This window comes from Petaurus breviceps, unplaced genomic scaffold, assembly GCF_028583685.1.
Source record: "Petaurus breviceps papuanus isolate PSGF00001 unplaced genomic scaffold, PetGlider_PUasm1.0 175, whole genome shotgun sequence".
NCBI lineage: Eukaryota > Metazoa > Chordata > Mammalia > Diprotodontia > Petauridae > Petaurus > Petaurus breviceps.
The window spans coordinates 24,344,059-24,360,737 of NW_027185764.1; the positions used below are offsets into that span (position 1 = coordinate 24,344,059).

At 36.3% G+C, this 16,679-nt stretch overlaps 1 protein-coding gene across 2 annotated transcripts in view; it reads left to right on the forward strand.

The window, feature by feature from the left end:
- RAC1 (Rac family small GTPase 1) overlaps positions 1-16,679 on the forward strand; it is a 47,573-nt gene that overhangs the window by 13,376 nt on the left and 17,518 nt on the right. For both annotated transcript variants that reach the window (XM_069084914.1, XM_069084915.1), the window contains exons 2-3: positions 7,382-7,453; positions 10,590-10,707. In XM_069084914.1, coding sequence (XP_068941015.1) covers positions 7,382-7,453; positions 10,590-10,707 — 190 coding nt within the window. The remainder of the gene's footprint in view (positions 1-7,381; positions 7,454-10,589; positions 10,708-16,679) is intronic.

Genomic DNA, 16,679 nt, shown 5'->3' on the forward strand with positions numbered 1-16,679 from the left:
TAACAATATTTAAGCTTGCTCTTCCTTTTGCTTGGTGTGAGTGTTCCTAGTGAGCCCCTCATCCACTTCTGAAACATCATAAAGCTTTCATCTACCACTCTGTTTCTGAGTTCTTTCAAGGACAGTGGGTCTCCAGAATTATGTGAATCTCCCTGCCTGGGAGGTCCTGTGATCCCCACAGCCATGTGTTTCTCTCTCTCTCTGTTCTTGTGTGTGTGTGTGTGTGTGTGTGTGTGTGTGTGTGTGTGTGTTTTATGCAATGTACTATATTTGTGGACATTTCCACATTTGCAAAGGGGCATGCTTCTTAGAATTTCACAGCTATCACTTCTGGTTCTTTTTGGTGATTCTTTCCATTTCCTTTGTTGTAGTCATATGTATATTTCTTGGTTCTGCTTACTTTACTGTGCATCAGTTCATGTAGCTCTTTCCATGATTCTCTATAAAATTAATTCTTTCTTAGAGTAACTGTACTGTCTGTAGCTACTATGTAGTAATAATCCATTATATTCATGAACTGCAATTTGTTTAGTCATTCCTCATTTGAGTGGCATTTTTTAAATTTTCAGTTGTTTGGTCTCACAAAACTTGTTGATATAAATATTTTGGAATTTTCTTCTTACTGTTCTCTTTGGGGTATAAGGCTTAAAATGTAATCTCTAGGTCAAAGACTGTGGACATTTTAGTCATTTTATTTGCATAATTATAAATTGTTTTCCAAAATGGTTGTGCTTAATCAGGCTTCCACCAACAAGACTCTAGTGTGCCTATCTTCCCCACCCCAACATCTACTGTTCATCTTTTGTCATTTTTGCCTTTTTTCTGAGTGTGAGGTGAAATCTCAGGATTGTTTTGATTTGTGTTTCTTTTATTAATGATTTGAAACATTTCTTATGGTTTTAGTAGCATGCAAATCTTTTGATAACGTTTCATATTTTTTAACCATCTTATCTTCTGAGAAATGGATTTTGTTCTTTTATACATCTTGAATGCCAAATTCTTGTGAAATTCAAAATAAAAAGAAATGAGATAGTGTTTTTCCCCCATTGGCCTGCTTCTCATCCTAGAAACTTTAATTTTTTTTGTGCTTTTTAGTTTCATGTAATCAAAATTATCCCTCCTATCTTCTGTAATTGTCTCTATCCCTTATTTGGTTAAGAAATCTCCTACCCTTGGACAGCATGTGGTTTCAGTTATTTTGTTGATTATTCTTCCTACTTTACAGTAGTCATGATTAATAGTGTTTTCATGGTTCTCCCTGGTTCAGCTTTGTCCATTTCACATGTCTTATATGCCTTTCCTTATGGTTCAGACACATCATTGCTTACAGAACAACATTGCATCACATTTGTGTCTCCCAGTCTGTTTGGCTTATCCCCATTTGATTGGCATCCTTTGCTATCACAGTAAATTTCTTATTAAAGGAGTTTGGACATTTCAATCACTTTAAGTAACTTGCTCAGGGTTACACGGCCAGTTATTTCAGGGTTGGTGCTAAATGTCTGAGTCCAGATTTGAACCCAGGTCATCCCGACTCTGGGGCCGGTGCTCTTTCTCACTGTGCTACCTGGCCGCTCCTTAATCACTTTTCTTAACATAATTCCAAATTGTTTTCCAGAATGATCAAACCGGTTTTCTTTTGTGTGTTTCAAAAATTCATGTTACTGAGCTAGCAGCAAATACTAGAATAGAAAAATTTAATTCTTAGCCACTCACTGACTTTTCTGAATTAAATCATATCTCAGTGGTTAGAGGGATTGTATTGAGCCATTAAATATATGAAGGAAATGCCAAAGCAAATATTAATATTTCTGAAAAGTCTGCAACCAGTATCAGATGTTGTTACCAAATATGGTTCCCAGTTCTTTATGGAAAATGGCTGGTTTAGCCCAGGGCCAGTGCTGACACTTAGCTACTAGAATTTATTTGTACAGCATATTTCAGGGTACATAAATATACCAATATAAGTTGGGTGACTGTTGCTTTATAAAACACTATAGATGTAGCAAATATTTTTAATTAATTAACTTTAGTCATCAACATTCATTTCTACAAGGTTTTGAGTTCCAAATTTTCTCCCCATCTCTCCCTCCCCACACCCCAAGATGGCAAGCAATACTGATTACCCTTTCCCCCAGTCTGGCTCCCTTTTATCACCCCATCCTGTCCCTCTCCCCTTCACTTTCTTGTAGAACAAGATAGATTTTTTTTTTTTTTGCTTTTTGGAGGGCAATTGGGGTTGTGACTTGCTACACGGCTAGTTTTTGTGTTAAGTGTCTGAGGCGGGTTTTAAACTCAGGTCTTCCTGACTCCAGGGCCGGTGCTCTATTCACTGTGCCACCTAGCCGCCCCAAAATAGATTTCTATACCCCATTACCTGTACATCTTATTTCCCAGTTGTAGCAAATAGTCTAGAAGTAACTCCTAATTTTTTAGAGGAGAAACTGAGCTCCATAGATGGTATGTTATTTGACAATCACATAATAAGCACTTGATAAGTTTGTGGCCAGGTGTTCTTGATTCCAGTTCCTACTTTACTGTATCACAGTGGTTTGAAATTATTATATCAGAATCTTTTAATTTCTGTGGTAAGGTTAGAAGGCTTGTGCTTCAGATAAAGACTTGGAATCAAGAACAGAAACTTCAAAGCAGTTTACATGAGAAAACCACTGTTTTTTTATGGGGACCTGAGTTTGTTCCTTTATTTCAGGCATGCTCACTTAATCAACATGGACCTTACCTTTCCAAATAAGATAATGGAAGGAGGGGAGCAATGGAAGTTTGCTTTTTTCCTTCTGTTTTGCTTGAACAAATCAGACAGAAAGGGATTGCTGACATTGATGGTAAAATTCTCCTGGAAGACAAGATCACTGGGGTTATGATCCCCACCTTCTGGAAAGGGGGGAAGGAAGAAGGAAATCTGTTCGAAAACTATAAGAGGAAAAAAGCCATTCTAGAACAACTCTTACCACCTCTCCTACCCCCCCATGCCCCATTCCCGGAAATAACCTAACACTGTACTTCCACTTAGTAGGCACTTAAATGCTTATTGAAGTTGGTTGACTTTTAAGACATTTACTTTCAAAAAATTAACCTCATACAAATTAAGAAATCTCTTTGTTATTAGCTCTAATTATGACTGCCTGCTAGTTTAAAGAGTTACAGACTGATGCAATCATTTTCTTCTGGAGCTTTTTATTCTGCAGCAAAATGAAATTTTAAATTTGTTTTGGGTCAGTGGTTGTCCAAAGCACTTCCTTGACTCACCAGACAATCCATGGTTAGTGTCTTTTATAGCAGTATTTATAATGTGAATGTGTGTATACAAGTATGCACTTCATTAAAAATTAAATTTCACAAGTAAAAATAAGTTGGGGCGGGCAGCACTAAATGATTGATTGTGATCCCATTTTGCTCTAAATCCTATGAACTCTGAGAGCTTCTTGGTTATAGCTATAGTATGGCTTTGTTCCTTGGAGTTTAAAAATAAGCAGTGAAGAGCTCAGCAGAACTTCTCTTAATGATTGCTTAGTTTTTTAAAAAGGATCTTTAAGGAAGAAACTTCATTCCTTCACAACAATTTTTAAAATCCTTCTTAAGTTCTCTTGTCCAAATGATTTTTTAAAAATTGTGAATATATGGTGAAGCCACTAGTTTACTTGGAGTCAGGAAAGATCTGATTTCAGTTAATGCCTGGTATTTACTAGCTTCATGTCACTTCACTTTTCTGAGCCTCAGTCTCCTCACCTCAGTATAGTACAGATATTATCCCTGTCACAGGTTTTTTGTGAGAAAAATACTCTATGGGAATGTGAGTTATTTTTTATATGTAACCAGTTGAAAATGTGGGAATTAAAAGGCCAGTTGATTAGCAAGTGGTGACGTGATGGAGAAAGCTTCAGAACTGAATTGAGTTCAGATTAATGAATGGAGATGCGTAATGAGGGTTATGTCTTTTGGAGGTTGATGAGTAGGCTGGTCAGAAAAGAGGTGAGACATAAATGAATGAGATATAGGTGAGCCTAAGAAATATGGTTCAAAAAAAGAAATAGTTTTGCTTAGGTAGTGAGTGAGTAGGAGGAGTCATGAACTTTGGTGATGAGACATATATAACAAGATAATCCAGGATAGGTTTCTGATGGGGGAGTGGGTCTTGGGAGGAGAATTTGGGATGATGAATACTGACTGATTGTAGAATAGAATAAGCTGGGCTGGGTAGGGTTAGGCAATAGGGCTCAACTCTGGGTAAGGGACATAAAACAATGAGTTTTGGGAGAGCTGGGTATTAATAAGAAAAGCTAACATAAAAAAAGATTTGACACAAGCTATGTCTGATATCTTTGCCATTTTAGTAAAACCTTGAGGATCTGGGTGTTACCTTTAAACTGATGGTGTAATGTTTGACTCAGATTTTTTTGAATTGAGTCCCAACTTTTCATTAAACACTTAATATTAAGTGGGAACAGAAGTTGGCAGGATCCCAATGGTCTGTGATACGTTACTGGTAAGAATGTTTCTTGCTTTTAAAAAGCTTTAACTTTACGAAGACTTCTTAACATATTAGGATAGTATTTTTAAAATGATTCTGTGATTAATTTCACAGTCAGTAACAAAACAAAAAAATTTTGCAGTTCCTAAATCCCTAAGTAGACATATCCCTGTGAAGTGGATCAAGAGGATTGACTCTTTCAAATACTAGCCATATATACAGAAAGATTATTGGATCCATATCAGAATCATTCAGATTCATACAAGGTCTCATGAGCTAGCACTATCAGGTTTTGTGAGTATTACATTTCTCCATGAGGTTTAGGTTGTAGACCTTTGATTTTGGCAGCACTTTCACTTTTGCCCATCAAATGTATGCTTTAAAAAATTTTTTTGTTTCTAATGCCATTTATACTTAAACTAATTTCATTGAGTAAAAAAGAAAACTAATTTTCTTTCCATGGTAATTTCTACCCACCAAATCACAGGGACCCCTCCTCCCCCTTACCTCAAAGTAGATGCATTCCCTTTTAACAAATATGTTTACTCATGCAAAACAGTGACATAAGGGTTATTTCTGAGAATGACTGGTTCTGTACCCCTAGTCTAGATATTTTGATAACTTTCAATATAATCTATTATTTCCCTCGCAGTTCCATGTATTTCATGTATTTAAAACTTACTTCTCAGAAGGGCCCACCAGACTGCCAAAGGGCTCCCTAATATACCCCCACCCCAAAAAAAGTTTAGTCCCTGCTTTGGTCTGTCACCTCTTCAATAAGAAAATATTTCATCAGTCCTTAGTAGTTACGATTGGTTGTTTTAATCAGACAGTTGTGGGGTTTTTCAGAGTAGTTTCCCCTCTTTTTTTGCTTTTCTGAAATTTTCCCCTTTTGGTCAGAGCTCTCTTTAATATTCTTAGATATAATATATCTCGTGGAAGAAATATAAAATAAGATAATCTCTTGGTTGGGGTTGAAGATGCAGGGAAGGTGATTAGGTTTTTATGGGGAAGAGATAACTTTTTGACACTTGATGAATTTAATTTAATATATATACATATTTATTAACCACTTGCTACGGACAAGGCATCGGGGACACAGAATGAACAAAATACAATCCCTAGCCTCAAAGAACTTATTGTTTAATAGGAGAGATAGGAGAGGAACATACCGAATTTCTAATCTGTATTATAGTAATAAATGCCTAGAAGATATACAAATAATGCTCAGAGAGATCTGAGGAAAGGGACCTACCTTGAGAGTTGGAGTTAAAAGAATATCATGTCAGTTCATGTAAGAGATGGGAACTAAACTGAGCCTTGAAGGATAGAGAGGATTTCAACAGCTAGATGGGAGAAGGAATTCATCTAAAGCACAGGATGTACGTGAGCTATGGATTTGGAAGCACATGAGGGTGTAGCTTGAGGTTGGAAATAGCTGGTAAGGTTGTCAGGTTTGTTGAGACATTGGGTATGAGGGGAAATTGTAAGAGGAAGTGTTAGAAAGGTTGAAGTCAAGACTTTTGAGAGCTTTAAATTCCTGGACTTTTTTCAAGAACATTGGAAAACTAATGAAAGAAAGCTTTTGAGTCAGAGGTACACGATCAGCACAGTGCATTAGGAAGGTATGACAAACTGTGTATAGAAGGGAGGCTAACAGTCTGAATTAGAGTAGTGAAGGTTCAAGGGGTAAAAGAGGAGGAGGTGAGAAGATAGAAAAGATGTATATTAATAGGAGTTGGATGTGGAGGGTCAGGAACAAAGAACAGTAAAAAAAAAGGACAGAATGAAACCAGCAGGAGAGTCTGTTGCTACTTTGTTAAAGTTAATATGTAATTTTTCTTTTTTTAGCAATTGGGAAATAATTTAAGGGTTACATGTGCAACTGCTGTTTTGGTTTATGCATTTTAATTTTGTTCTTGTATTTCAGTACCTATGACTGAAAACTGAAATTAAATTTATTTTTAATTCTCCCTCCCAAAATTGATGCCAGGCTTCCAAACCTGAGATTTGGTTGTACCGTTTGAAATAGGTCATGTAGAAGGAAGTGCAGGTTTTAGGAGGATGAGATTATTTGCTGCACCACCTAGCCACCCCGATTAGTTAAAAGTCTTATCAACCGTAAAATGTCCTTGGCTAAAAAAAAGTAGCGTGATAATTGAGAAACTGTAGAAATACAGTGTCAAAATTTACCACCATTAATCATAAAATGAATTGGAAGTGTCATTAAAGCCATACCAGTCATTCAAGTAATATGTCTGCTCTAGATGCTTAGATGCAAGGCTTATCTATTTGCAATGGCAAAAGTATATTGGGTTTTTTTCTTACTGTCATAATGTTCTTTATGGAAATTATCTTTCTTAGTTTCTTTTAAAACTTGTTCTTTCAATAAGCAATTGCTAAGGGGTGGCTAGGTGGTACAGTAGATAGAGCACTGGCCCTGGAGTCAGGAGGACCAGAGTTCAAATCCAGTCTCAGACACTTGACATGTCCTCGCTATGTGACCCTGGACAAGTCACTTAACCACAATTGCCTTACCAAAAAATAAAAGTAAAATAAAATAAATAAGCAGTTGCTAAGCTTCCATTTGAAAGTAATGAGCCAGTCCTAAAATATGAGAAAATCTGATCTTACCTATGTAATAAATTCTAGTTTTTCTTCCTGAAATTTGAGATTGAACTGTGTGTGTGTATGTATATATATTGCTAAAAAGTAAACATACTTCTTTTTTCTAAAGTTTTAGGGTATCTTTAAGTGGTAAAAATTGATTTTCATTTTTTGTATCCTTACATATGATATTACTATATATAATATTATTATTGATCAGAATCAGTAACAAAAGATAACTTGCACTCTTCGTATTGACTGATTTTTGTCTTTTTATCCCCTTAGAGCTGTAGGTAAAACTTGCCTACTGATCAGTTATACGACCAATGCCTTTCCTGGAGAATACATCCCTACTGTGTAAGTATCCTCAGTTAAAACTTGTGAATTGAGTACTCTGTAACACTAAAAATTTTACTCATTATGAATTTTGCTACGAATCAGGAAGTTCCTTTCCTTCTTCACTACATAGCTTCATTGAATTTTATCTGAGGAGCAGAGCCAAGATGGCAGAGTAAAGACAGGGACCCACCTGAACTCTCCCAAATCCCCATCTAAACATTATTAAAATAACACCTCAAAATAAATTCTGAAGCAGCGGAAGCAACAAAAGAATGGGGTAAAACAGTTTTCCAGCCCAAGACAACTTAGAAGGTTGACCCTTTGCTGTCACTGGGGAGCAAGACTGTTCCATTGCCTATACATTGCTGGTTCTGGGTCACAGTCCCAGGGGTAGACAGACCACTAGCTAGAGTGGGGACTTTGGTCACAGTTCCAGGGCAGAAAAGAGTGCTTATGGTCCTGCACAAGCCAAGAGAGCAGTGACCACACCTCTCCTAAAATCATATCATCTTGGAAGAACTAAAAATTTATGGATGCCTCCCCACCCCCAGCTTTAAAAACAACAGTATAAAAAACTTGACCCTTTGGGAAAATGCCCTCTCCACCCTAGGAGCAGAGCCCAGTAACGTAAAGTGAAAAGTCAAGAAATAGGTTGGAAAAATGAGAAAGAACCTGACCATAGAAAGTTACTGTGGTGATGGCAAGATCAAAAAACAAGTGAGGGAGCGGCTTGGTGGCTCAATGAATGGAGCACCAGCCCTGGAGTCAGAAGGACCTGAGTTCAAATCCGGCCTCAGACACGGAACACTTATCAGCCGTGTGATCTTGCACAAGTCACTTAACCCCGATTGCCCCTCCAAAAAGCAAAAAAAAACCAACCCCCAAACAAAGTCAGAAGATGACAAAATCAAAACTGCCATATCCAAAGCCTCAAAGAAAAATGTGAATTGGTCTCAGTCCCAAAAAGAATTCTTGAAAGACCTCAAAAACAATTTTTAAAATCTTATAAGAGAGGTAGAAGAATAATTAGGAAAAGAAGTCTAACTATGAAAAGGATGTTTGGCTTTCTGCACTAGAATCGATGTGGTACAGTAGAGGGAGCAATGAATTTGGAGCTATGAGACCCAATTTCAAATACCAAAAATATAATTCTTGTTACTTACTATTTGTATGACATTAGGCAAGTCACTGCACCTCTCTTGGAGGAGATAACATCTAAGATTTCTTCCAAATTTAGTGTGATCCTGTGTACAATCCTGTATTATTTGTGTGTTTTAAAAAATTTAGGTGATGTATCCCTTAAACCATGGGTGGGGAACCTGTGGTCTTGTAGGTTCTTGGGTAAGGCCTTTTGACTGAGTCCAAGTTTTACAGAACAAATCCTTTTATTAAGGGGATTGTTCTGTGAAGTTTGAATTCAGTCAAAGGGCCGTATTTGAGAACCTAGAGGGCCACAGGTTCCCCACGCCTATCTTAAACCATTCTAATTCCACCCTTGACCAACTGACTGTATGATAGTTGTACTTCTGAAAAGTGTCCTTACAGTGAGGTAACTGATAGAACTTCCATTTTCTTTCTTGCTTCTTTCAAGAGGTCTAAATTACCAAACCTTTTATTGTAACCTTCTATTTTCTTTCTTTTGTCTTCTAGAAAGTGTTGTTTGTGTTATGTTTTGTATTCTTTTGTGTTTTATTGCAGGAATGTTCAGCAGATAACCTTAGATCAGCAGTAAAAACTAACTATAATAGTAGTAGAATATAAGGAAAAGAGCACAGGATTTGGAGTCAGAGGATCTTGAGTTCGAGTCCCCTTTCTTTTGTTTACTACCAGTCTAATGAAAGCCCTCTGGGTCTGCTGTGGACCAGGATATTTGCAGATCTGAAGAGGCATGAGTTAATGCTCCATCCTCCCTCCACATGAGTAAGGGATTGGTGGTGCCGACCTGGGTTAGTGTGTGTTAACTCTTACCTCCAGGTGAATTGATCTGGGACCCAGCTGTGACTCTCTTGGGCAGAAAATATAAACGAGTAGTTGTAGGACTTTGGCTGGGAGCTCCTTATACCAAGAGCTGAGAGAAAACCTCTTTGCCTACTGCTTTTAACCTTCCTGCCCATGCTTTTCTCTCTTTTTGTCTTATTAGTAGACTATTTTTGACTGCCTCTGGATAATAGTCTTTGCACTACCTTATCTCACCTGGTGTTCTGAAGAAAGTTCTTTGTAAAATATAGGCAACTAGAAATTATTTCATTACTGTTACCTTAGACCTTAAGTCAAGAAGGCTTTGTTAGTTTGGGGGAAAAAAAAACAACCAAAAAAACCTTACTCAAAATACATTTGGCAGGAAGAACTCCAAGGTACTAGAGTTTGATTAATTTGTTTCTGTTTAAAAGAAACTTTGAATTTTGCTTTAAGGTTGAAATTTATTTGTATTTCATACTTGATGCTTTTTCCTACTTGACATTGTGCCATTAAAATATCATTTATTCAGTCTCTAGCAGTTTTTAAAAGCTTGAGCTCGCCAGTTTTTCTACACTCAGAAAATGTAAACTAATTTCATATTAGCATAAATAAAGTATTATTAGAAATATTTGCTCTAATTGTACATAAAAAAGAGTTCTGAAATTAAATACAAATTGCTTTTGTATTATCCAAAGTTTCCTCTATCTGCATCACTGCTTCCTTTCATTATCACAGATAACCAGGATTTTTATTGTATATTGTTCTCTGTCCATTAGCTATTCAGTGCATGCTGCTGTAATTGTCACCTTATTGAAAATTATTACTAACAGTGATTCCATAACTAGTTGAAAAATAGTTGTAAAAACAGTGAAAATTAAACAAAAGTACAGTGTGAAAAGGATTTATTTTTATAAATCAGTTGTTGCTTCTTGGGAAAAAGTATTTCATAATATTTGAACTACTCTTTGACATTATTTGTTAAAAACAAAGTCTTCTTTCCTTGACATCTTTGGATTAAATTAGTAGCTTTTCCCTTTTATTCTATCCATGTATTTTGTGCATATAAGTGTCTTTGTATTATTTGATCCCTTCTCAGAACCTTGTTGTTTTAGTCCTCATGTGAACACAACTGCCATTTTCTGCTGTTTTGTTTATTTTAAGTCACAGTACTAAACTTTTTCTTTTTATTCTACAGCTTTGACAACTATTCTGCCAATGTTATGGTAGATGGGAAACCTGTGAATTTGGGTTTATGGGATACAGCAGGCCAAGAAGACTATGACCGATTACGTCCCTTATCCTATCCTCAAACAGTAAGAATAACATTTATGTATATATTTTGTATATATATTAATTCTTTGATAGCAAATGAAGTTACCAAAGGTTTGCTTATTGCCTATGAGTTGGTTATACTATGTTAACCAAAAGTCACGACTTTGCAAGATGTAGGTAGTAATTTGATTTATTACAAGAGAAAGGTACATGCATCCTTTTACCAAGGAGCTTGCCCTACAGACAATGCCTTAGATATTTATGGAGTAACAGCAAAAAAAACCAAAAAACAAAACGGAAGGCCTAATGGGAAGAGTAGAGGGACATTCCCTTTCTAAATGGGAGTGACATGGAAAGGGGAAGGGGGAGCAAGAGGGAGCAGGGAAGGCTTGGAAACATGGAACTATGGAAGGAGGAGGTTCTGCTTATCTGAAAGGGGTCCCAGCTGCATGGTTTATTATTCTGGGCAGACTGGCTGTAGCTGACTCCACTTCAAGGGTGTTGGAAAGTTTAATAGAGGCCAGTTGCAAAAGATCATGGTTAAGTTAGTTCAGGGGGTCTTCATCTTTGGAAAATAGGGCACCTTTAGAAAACAAGTTCAGGGGCACCCTTCAGAACTGTTACTATTTTTCCAGTCTTAAATTCTTCCTGAGTTTCAACAATGATCAGAGAGCAATATGAATTCAGTGATAACTTAACTTTATGGGTCTTTGGAGATGCTGATTTTGGCAAGGATTAGTTGATTGCATTAAGTAATGCTGTAGTACCACAAAATTGAATTTTGTCTTTAAAATGAAAATATATTTTATTTAAACCTCTTAGGCTTATTTTTTTCCTATAAAAATCTGGGAAGGTATGAGCTATATAGTTTAACTATTTTTGTTGTGTATATATATTTAAAATTTATTTAAAAAGAGTTAACCAGGTCAACACAAAAAACCCAAAATTCTACATTACATTGCTGACTTAGTCTTTACCTTTTTCTTCCTGTTATTCATAAGTTGTGTGGTACAAATAGCTTTCCTGCTTTTTATTTAAATTTTTATTTATTTAAATTTATTTAAATTCCAATTGCTTTTTAGTTCAAAGAAAGAAAGCGTTCTACAGCAGCAGAAGCTATTGCTGTTAAGAACTAGATTGTCATTTTATTATTAGTTAATGATGAATGCAGGTGCTTAAGTGACTAACCTTCTTTGCTGGAAAATTTTTTAAAACCTTATTAGTGTTTTTAAAAATCATTTGTCCTTAGATTTAAATTAACTCTTGCTAGTATTATAGAGGGAAGTTAATTATTTTTACTTTTTTTTTTATCTTTACTAATTTGTTTGTTTACTTTTAGTTTATAAGATTCAGTTCCACAGTCCCTTTAGTTTCAAATTTTCTTCCCCACCCCCCATGGCAGCATGCAGAATCTGCAAATACTTTCACATTAGACATTAGGTTATAAAGAAGGATTGTAACTGATGGAATGAACAGTGGGAAAGAGGAAATAAAACCAAACAAGAAAAAGAAAGAGAGTAGGTAGTTTGCTTCAATCTTCATTCAAACTCTGTTCTTTATAGTTCTTTCTCTGAATGTAGACATCATGGAGGGAAGTTTCTGAATGACTGTTAAGAGTTGACCTTGGAATTTAATATTGCTTAAAAATATGAATAAGTAGGAAAATATCTCATGGCCTGTTATGAACTAATTATAAAACTAGTTATATGTATGTCTTACTTCAAGTACCATGATACTATACAAGTCATTTTATATCCTGTGATTTCTCTGTACTTTAATATATTTCAACTCCCATAGTTTAAATTTCCCCCAGTTTTTAAGGAAAAAAAGTCTTTTATTCACTATATTTAAAAAAACTTAACATATCATAGATTTAAAATTTTTACAAAAAAACAGTATTTCCATCTTTTACCAATCAAATGTTTTAGTTGCCTACAAGGTGTATGGTATTTTGCTAGTTTCTCCGGGAAGACAAAGAAATTTGACATCCAACCCTGATAGAGTTTACCATCTAGTTTGGAAAGTAACATCTTTAAAAAAATGGCAGAAGTAACTAACAATACCAGGAGACATGAGTGATGTCAGGCAGAAAGAACTATAGGAAGGGGGAGCTCATGTTTGTCCTAGGATTATTTGTAAAAGCTTTAAAAGTAGGATGAGGTTTATGTTGGACTTTGAAATATGGGTGGAATGTGTTAAAATTCAAATCCACATTCTCTCTCTACCCCACCCCCTTCCCAGTACTATTGAGAAAGCAAAAAAAACCCCAAAAACCTTTTACAAACATGTACAGTCAAGAAAAATAAATTCTATGGGTAGGTAGACTCCAAACAATTTCTCTTGGCAGATTACACACATTTCAAAAAATTAAGTTGTTCCCTTTCTCCTTTGGCAATGTTATAGATTTCATATTGTTTTAAGTTGTTACTTTTGTGGAATAGTGTAGTGCTTAAGTATATAAATTTATAATTAGTTATAATATATTCAAACCATATTGTATGATTATCTTATTTATACAGATGATAGGTTAAACTTTTGAGTATAGCTGCTTATATAACAATAACCTTTTTTGATGTTTCCTGTTGAAGAGTTCTTGACCATCTAATAGAGCTTTTTTGTACTATACAACCTGAAGCCATGCTATTTTTAAACAATTCTTTGAAGAGGAGGAGAGTCCATAGTTTCACTGAACAGTGTTTTTGATATATTAATCAATAACCCTAAGATATTTCTTTTTTTTTTTTTTAAAGCAATTGGGAGTTAAGTAACTTGCTTAAGGTTACATGGCCAGTTATTTCTGGGTGTGGTACTAAGTATCAGAGTCCGGATTCGATCCCAGGTCATCCCGACTTTGGGGCTGGTGCTCTTACTCACTGTGCCGCCTTGCCACCCCTAAGCAATTGGGGTTAAGTAACTTGGTCAAGGTTACATAGCCAGATGTTTCTGGATGGGTGCTAAGTGTCTGAGCCCGGATTTGATCCCAGGTCATCCCGACTCTAGAGCCGGTGCTGTTATTCACTGTGCTACCTGGCCACCCCAACCCTAAGATAGTTAAAGAATCATCATTGAATCACTTTAGAGTTTCTCTCAACTGACACAAATTCCCAACCCCTGTATAACTTATTTAGATGGTTTTTTTGAGAGTCCCCCCCAATTTTTTTTTTTTATTCTGTTGTTAGACTGGCAATGGGACAACAGACAACTACTCATTGGGACCAGCCCTGTCAAATCCCTTCCAATTTGATAGGACCTCTGAGATACTACCCTTTTCACTGACATAATTTGGATGCATCTACCCTGATTGAAGCATTGAAAAGGAATTTCAGTTGTAGAAATGGTTAAAATTTCCTCAGAATCATTTGTAAAGTGCTATGCATATGATGGGAACTACCTAAGTACTTAATGGGTTTAATTAATTTAATTATTAGATAATTACCTAGGTACTTGTTATACCTTGAAGGTTAGAAGAGAAGTTTATAAAGTTTTAAATTTTTTTCAGAAATGATAACAAAAAGGTATATAAATGTTGTTCATATAAAAAACCATTCTTGGGGCATTTATCTTACTGATTTTTTAAAAAATTTGACTTTAATTTCTTGGAGCCCCAAAATTCTGGAAATTCCTCTGGTGAACCTAATGTCTTACACTTGGGTTCAAAAATTAGTTACACAGGGGCGGCCAGGTAGCTCAGCGAGTAAGAGCACCAGCCCCAGTGCCAGGATGACCTGGGGATCGAATCTGGGCTCAGATACTTAGCACCACACCCAGAAATAACTGGCCATGTAACCTTGAGCAAGTTACTTAACCCCAATTGCTTTAAAAAAAAAAAATCAGTTTACACAAGTAGAGGATTGTAGAAGGCATAACTAGAGCATTTCATCTGAAAAACAGCTAGGGAAGTTACTGCATATTAATGAGCTAGAGGTTGTTCTATATGAAAACCAAGAAATAGGCTGGTAATTCCACCGTGTCTAACACAAGACAAAGCTTCTTAACAGCCACCTTTTCCAGCTCTTAAAAAAAGGGAACTATAATCCCCATCTGATATTCATAGCACCCACAGTGGCTATGAACATGTTGGTGTAGTTGTGAATCACAAAATGTAACAGACTCTCCACATGGAAGACAGAACCAGAACATTTATTCAAACACTAGAAAGCCAAATCCATCATAGCAACTAAGAAGTTAGTATACATAACCAATGCAGCTAGCACCGACATCCCCAAGCCTTCCCTCCATCAGGCTTTCGAAATAAAACAGGCCTGCTTAAGCAAAAATGCCTTTCACTCATGCTAGCTGTTCTGCCTCTATACTGATTTCTCCTCCTTCCTGCTCCACCCTTCCTGTTCTACCCTTTCAGCAAGCTCCCTTACCCCCCTCCCCCACCCCCCATGGACAACATGTGGATTACTTTTGACTTATTAAAGGGCAGGGAAGATCTTCAAATTCCTATTACCATTGTCGGCACTGATGCTGGAGACCCTTCCAGTTCTCTTTGAGAGTAGCTGTTTTCTTCTCAAGTGGAGGGTTAAGAATTGGAGCCAAACAGTAGCCGGTAGCAAGTGTTTTTAGAGCTGTTAGAGACAATTATGTTTTCCTGGCTCCAACTCCTTTGCTTTGGAGTTTTCCACAACCAGCCAAAAGAATCATTCAGTCCCCTTTGTTGTCAGGTCTGTTCCCACTGGCAGAAGGAAGATAATGTTTTATGTTTTATCTTCTGAATTGTTCTGTCCCTTTGAAGGATTCTTCTTCACATTATCAATCTGTTGACAGAACTGTTAACCTCAGATATTAATCATGTAGATACGAATAAATATTTTTAAAACCCTTTAGTTTTGGAAGTAATGAAGTTTGTTATGCTGTTATATTCATGTGTTTCTTAAGAGTTTTATAAAGCTCACATCACTGCCTATAACCTTGAAAGGAGGAGTATGTCACTTTGGGAAAGTGAAAAAAAGGGGAGTATACTGTGATTCAGACATGCTGGATAGAATCTAGGTCCTTTAGGACAGTCACTTAACATAATCAGAGGTAGGTTAGCAAACTTCTCAACCCAGATGCCAGAGAGTTTTCAGGTAAGCAGTATGTACATTAGAGTGCGCTTGTGTGTCCCCCCCCCCCCCCAAGACACACACATTTTAATCATTTCTCTCCCCTTCCAGTCCCCTCATCTTCCCAAATATAATCATTGATTAGAAAATTTTATGTAAAACAGAAATCTGTAGATAGAATATATCCCTGAGACCCAGTTCAGGTCTAGAGTATGATACCCTAGGGATCAGTTAGTTAGTCTAGGGGACTACCAGAGGACTGCCTAAGTATGGTTTTTTACCTTTTTAAATGCAGTGAAACTTTATTTTAAAATGTAAAATCAGTCTTAGCTCTGCAACTCTGGTTTGTCGACACCTACACTAGACTCTTTTTAAAAAATTCTTTTTATTTATTTTGTTAAATATTTCCCAATTACATGTAAAAAAACCTTTTTAAGCAATTTTTTAAAATTTTGAGCTCCAAATTCTCTCCTCCCTCCCTGCCCCTCTCTCCTCCTTGAGAAGGGAAGCAGTTTGATAGCAATTATACATGTGAAGTCATGTAAAACATGTGTTCATATTAGCCATACTGCAAAAAGCACCCTACAAACAAAATAAACTGAAAATAAAGTGGCTTTTTTTTTTTAAGTGTGCTTCAATCTGCATTGATTTCATCCATTTTCTTTGGAGGTGGATAACATTTTTCATCATGGGTCTCTTGGAATTTTGTGGGATCATTGTCTTGATCAGCGTAGCTTAGTCTTTCACAACTGATCATCCATACAGTATTGCTGTTACTGTGTACAGTGTTCTGGTTCTGATCACTTAATTTTGAATCAGTTCGTAAGTCAGGTATTTCTGAAATTATCCTGCTCATCATTTCTTATAATCCACTTCTCCAGTTGATTGACATCTCCTCAGTTTTGAGTTCTTTGCCCCATAAAAAGACCTGTCCTGGATTCTTGATTTTACTTCACTTTCTG